This window comes from Mastomys coucha, chromosome X, assembly GCF_008632895.1.
Source record: "Mastomys coucha isolate ucsf_1 chromosome X, UCSF_Mcou_1, whole genome shotgun sequence".
Lineage (NCBI taxonomy): Eukaryota > Metazoa > Chordata > Mammalia > Rodentia > Muridae > Mastomys > Mastomys coucha.
The window spans coordinates 77400154-77406047 of NC_045030.1; the positions used below are offsets into that span (position 1 = coordinate 77400154).

At 37.2% G+C, this 5894-nt stretch overlaps 1 protein-coding gene across 7 annotated transcripts in view; it reads right to left on the reverse strand.

Moving 5' to 3' along the window:
- Positions 1–5894, reverse strand: part of F8 (coagulation factor VIII) — a 226818-nt gene that overhangs the window by 209162 nt on the left and 11762 nt on the right. For all 7 annotated transcript variants that reach the window (XM_031364709.1, XM_031364704.1, XM_031364687.1 and 4 more), the window contains exons 2-3: positions 3135–3256; positions 1622–1744 (exon numbers count right to left, since the gene is read on the reverse strand). In XM_031364709.1, the coding sequence (XP_031220569.1) occupies positions 1622–1744; positions 3135–3256 (245 nt within the window). The remainder of the gene's footprint in view (positions 1–1621; positions 1745–3134; positions 3257–5894) is intronic.

Here is a 5894-nt window from a genome sequence, read left to right on the forward strand (position 1 = left end):
AAAAAAAAAAAAAAAAGGTAGCACATCCTGTTTGAAATATATTTAGAAGGGGCAATTTTTTTAAAAAGATGTCTGTATTTTATGTATTATGAGTACACTGTCACTCTTCTTCAGATATACCAGAAGAGGGCATTGGATCCCATTATAGATGGTTGTGAGCCACCAAATGGTTACTGGGAATTGAACTCAGGACCTATGGAAGAGCAGTCAGTGTTCTTAATAGGTGAGCCATCTCTCCAGCCCTGAAGGGTCAATTTTTTAAATATTGGATCTTACTTTATAGCTCAGGTTGGCCTAAAATTTATAGTGATCCTCCTGACTCAGCCTCCTGAGTGCTGAGATTAGAGGTATGTACTATCAAGCTTTATTAGCAATGCTTTGGTGCTTCCATAGTCCCAATATAAAGAATAAAATGTGTTAGACAAGTACTCTATACTGAGCTATACTTCAGCCTCCATAACAAATATGTCTAATGGGCAAGGAACATATATAATTTTAGGAAGAAAAAGCAAATGGTATTTTTTATACTTTTGTTCCTATATGGAACAATGACTACATGCTAGGTATTATGTTATATGCTATGGAAACAATAAATGTACACAATGAACCTATCTTGAAATATTTACATTTGAGTATCTTTGAGATACAAACTGTAAAACTAACATCAGAGACCATGAATGATGAAGGCCTCAATTAAAGATTACTTTGCTTCTTGAGTCTTTGCCTTTCTTGTGAACTACTTATATAAATTTATATTAGTGAAACTCTTTCTTGTGTGACAAGACCTTTTCATACGCAGATTAATAAGGCTGATGCTCCTCTTCCCAATACAGCTCTTCCATTGTTTCCAACATCAATAAATATTTAAAAAGATATTTCTTTATTACCATCACCTTATGTAAAAATCAAAGCAAATGTTGAGTTTTCAGTGGCTTTGCCATAATGTTAAAGAAGTCTACCCAAAAATGAATGCAAAAGAGGAAGGAATACAGAGCAGAAATTGTGAGAAAAAAATGATGCTAAAGGCATCACTGAATCCTTGGACCCAGCCACACCAAATTTACTTCATGGAACTTTCTAGTTATATAAACAAAATTCAACATCACCTATACAAATCCTTGCACTGTAGAACAATGTTTCATAGTTTAAGTTTTAGGGTTGGATGGGCCTACTTGTGGACCTGATTCCACCATGGGCAAGCACACGGTCTTGAACGTATAAGTAATTGTTGCTGATACAGTTATTAAATTTCAATATTTATATACAAGAGAATGGATAGAATTTAAGGTGTGACACTGTTATGGTTTAGTCATGTCCCTCAGTTCCTTGTGCTGGAGACTTTATCCCAGTGTGACAGTATTGAGACATTTAAGAAGGAAAGGTTTAATTGTTCCAAATGTTTACATTTATGATCACTTATTATATTAAATGGAGTAGACTCTGTAGCTGATGCTCATAGAACTCAGAACTATTAATTAAATAATCCTCTGACTTTGTAAAGTATCGAGCTAAGTATTTTATAGTAATCCAAAATGGAGTAACATGGCTCTTAATATCAAGAACATACTTCTTATTGTTCTACAACTAGAATGGCAGGAAAATAGGAGAGAATTTGACTTACCCTCAGAAGCTTTCCAGTAGGACACACCAACAGCATGAAGACTAACAGGATGAGAAGCCATGTTTTTAAGTGTAATGACCACAGTGTCATGAACCTCAGTCCAAATGGTAGGACCTAGTAGACCTGTTAAAATAAGATATCCCTCAAAGGTTACTTGAAGGATAGCATACCAAAAATCTTGTCATTATAAAAGTAAGGGTTAAAGTCATAGCAGAAGCTGATGAACAACAGTTATGCCTTCCATTAAGCCTAGTTCAGCCTCAGGATTGTTCTGAGGAAATATTTCTGACAAATCATCCAATGTATTCATTAATTCAACTATCTAGAAGAACAACATTAAATGCAAATAAAACAAATTCAAAAGCCTCATGAAATAAATAAATTTGACATTGTTGAATAAAACGGCTGAATTAACGTGAATGGTTGGTAGATAGAAAATAAAATTATAGAAGTATACAGGGAACATAATATGCAGTACCTTACTTTTGCGAGGGAGGAAGGAAAAAAAGTAGAAAGATCATAGGTGATTCCTATGATTCCATTTAGATTATGACAAGTTAGTTTATGACATAGAAATCAAGAGGAAATTAAGAGTTATAACCTGTAGATATTTTTATAAGATGCCTACAAATGGTTTATTGAATGAACTAAAGACAGTGGAGTAAAATTATGAAATACCTTTGTTTTTCCAAGATGACACAGTTTTTAACTATATTCTGTAGAATTTCTCTTTCTTGAACTTTGACCAAGTCTATAGTAACATCCAGTATTAATAATGGTTTTCCTTCTCAAGTGGCCTTCCTCCCATCTTGGAGTAGGGAACATACTAAGAATGTTTTACAAATAAATTCTCAAAAATAAATCTTATACATTACTAGCTTTCTTTCATAAAGACTGCAGAGGAATCATGGGCCAGGAGTTGATGAACCAGTTTGTGTCTACTACATGAAAAAAAAAAGTCAATTCTAAAGAGACATCTCTTTAGAACTGAGTGCATTTCTTTCCTACAATTCTCAGCAACAATTCTAAGACAGGTAATAATGGTGTTACTCAGTAGTAGAACACTTGCTTAACATATGCAAGGTCCTGGGGTGGATTTGTAGCATTGATAAATCATTCCTGATGCAAAAAATATCTTAAGATCATGCTACAAGTTTATTTGACATCTAAGTGGAGATAAACAGTTAATATTTAGATAAAGAGTCAAATAAATATAGAAGTGGAGTCATCAGAACATAGAAGAAAACTTAAAGCTAGAAAACTATACAAGATAGAACTGGATTGAAGAGGGAAAGAAAAGGAAATAATTCAAGACCAATCTTGTTGAAGCCAAGCAGCAGAGACAGAAAATACAACCAGTTTATTTACTGAAAGGTAGTTAAAGATACCTGGTTAAAGAATACATCCTTTGGTAACCACCCTCTGTAAGTGAAGCCCTGCCTGAGGTTAAGGATCCTTACTAAGAAATGAGGTGCCTAGTATCATAATTAGCACTCAATATTGTTTTCATTACCCATCCAGGGTGGCCTGGGCTTGGCAATGTTGAAAAGCTGGTCCGTGTACTCTACAAACACAGTCTTTTTATACATGATGGAGGTGTTGAATGGAAAAGATGTTGACATTCTAGGAAGAAATCTGAAAAAAGAAAAGAAAATGTCATTCATTTTGAAGGACTTTGATTCCACTTCAAAAATCAGCTGGAAACCCATTTTTTCATCCCATTCTCTTCTAATATCTATAAGAAAATTAGAACTTGCAAATACATCCTGAAATTGCTTCCTTTACTTCCCTATAATGATTGATTCAGATGTTGCCCTGCCTCTCCACAACAATTTTCTGCATGCAAAAGAAATAAGAAAAGTGAGGAAAATTCAGACAGTAATTTTTTGTGTGTTTGTTTCAAAACTGTAAAATCAAAGCCAGCTTTTGCTCAAGCATTTATTTCATAAAGCAAGACCTTTATCCATCCAAAGCCATAAAAGTCACATAGAGATGAAACAAAAACTATCAGTATTTGAACAATGTTACTTGAGAGTATTTTTTTGTCTAATTTGGTTTGGACAATTTAATGTCAGCTATTGTAAATGTATTTTTAAAAGTGGCAATATTTCTCTACATCCATGGCTAGCTCCCAAATGAATGAAGACTGAGACTTCTAGATTTATTTAAACAAGCTTTATAACGCAAAACCTTGATCTATTCTTTGGCTACCTCCCAGCCAAAATCCCTGCGATGTTAGCATTTTATTATTGGTCTTGCCCTTTGGACTTCAGATGTGTTCTCCCAGCATGTCCCCTCTCACCCTTTCAGTGTCTGAATACTGCTTCTTCTCCTTCTTCCCCTCCCCTGGATGTCAGAAGTCCTACACTATTCTCTCTTCTGTCCAATCATTAACTGATCAGCTTTTATTGACAATGCAGAGAATAAATGGTGAGCATTGTTTACACAAACTTGAAATATGAGGTATTTGGGACAAGCATTACAATGCCATGTCTGGATTGCAACAAGGTGTGGGGGCAGAGAAATAAGCATTTGATTAATACAAGGATAATCTTTACACAGTGCACAAAGACATTATGCCTACAAGCTATAAATGCATAAAAACACTAACCTCTAAAATTGGGCAGAGACCTGCTTATAAATCTGAAAACTTAAATGAAACAAGTGCATTATACATAAAGGTTAGGAACAAGGTTATAAGACCCCCTCCATTGTGGTTTCTGGGTGCTGGAGAAATAGCTCGGAAGTTAAGAGCACATGTTGCTTTGTCAGAGACCCCAAGTTCAGTTCCCAGCACTTACATAGCCACTCTCAATTGTCTGTAACTCCAGTTCCAGAGGATTTAATAGTCTCTTCTAGCTTCTGTACACATGTGGTATACATACATATACATTCAGGCAAAACACTCATACATATGAAATAAAAATAAAATAAAATAAAATAACCTCCTTCGTGAAACATGCGGACACCTAAACCACGGAGATACTATGGTCACATGGGAAAATCCATCTGGGCACATACCATGGCAGAGCTACCCAGTAGGTCCCTGCATTTGTTCCTCAAAGATGTAATGTCTTAGTCAGGGTTTCTATTCCTGAACAAAACATCATGACCAAGAAGCAAGCTAGGGAGGAAAGGGTTTATTCAGCTTACTTCAACACTGCTGTTTATCCCCAAAGGAAGTCAGGACTGGAAGTTAAGCAGGTCAGGAAGCAGGAGCTGACACAGAGGCCATGTTGAGATGTTTCTTACTGGCTTGCTTCCCCTGGCTTGCTCAGCCTGCTTTCTTACAGAACCCAAGACATTCAGCCCAGGGATGGCACCACCCACAAGAGGTCCTACCCCCTTGATCACTAATTGAGAAAATACCCCACAGCTGGATCTCATGGAGGCATTTCCCCAACTGAAGCTCCCTTCTCTGTGTTAACTCTAGCCTGTGTCAAGTTGACACACAAAACCAGCCAGTACAATTGACCCCTTGTCAACTTGACACACAAACACATCACTATTAAGCCTCAACCTTTACTTTCTTATTCATCCCCAAGATCTAAAGTCCCACAGTCTTTACATATTAAAAGTTCAATCAATTTAAAATGTCCAATATCTTCTAAAATTCAAGGTCTCTTTAACTGTGGGCTCCACTAAAATACTTTCTTCCTTCAAGATGGAAAAATATCAGGGCACAGTCACAATCAAAAGCAAAACCAATGTCTGGGATCCAACTCATGATCTTCTGGGCTTCTCTAAGGGCTTTGGTCACCTCTCCAGCTCTGCCCTTTGTAGCACACATCTTGTCTTCTAGGCTCCAGATGCCTGTACTCCACTGCTGCTGCTGTTCTTGGTGGTCATTGCATGGTACTGGCATTCCAAAAACACTGCTGTCTTCCGCTGTAACTGGGCTTCACCAATAGCCTCTCATAGACTGTCTTCATGGAGCCAAGCCTCAATTCCTTTGCATGACCCCTTCAGTCTTGGGCCATCAATTGCAAACCGAGGCTGCCCCTTCACCAATGGCCTTCCAAGGCCTCTCACTGTGCCGAGCCTCAGCTGCTCTTCATGACCCTTTCATGCCTTCAAAACCAGTACCACCTGTGTGACTCTTACACATTACCAAGTCGTACTGCAGCACAAGGTACAACCTTGGCTATCTCTGGAACATAGCCTCTTTGTGTTCTCAGAAAACACTTCCCAGAAAATGTCACCTTAATGATGCTGGTCTCTTCTTAATCACCACTAATTTTTTAGCTCCAGCTAACCAGCATCAATAGTCCCA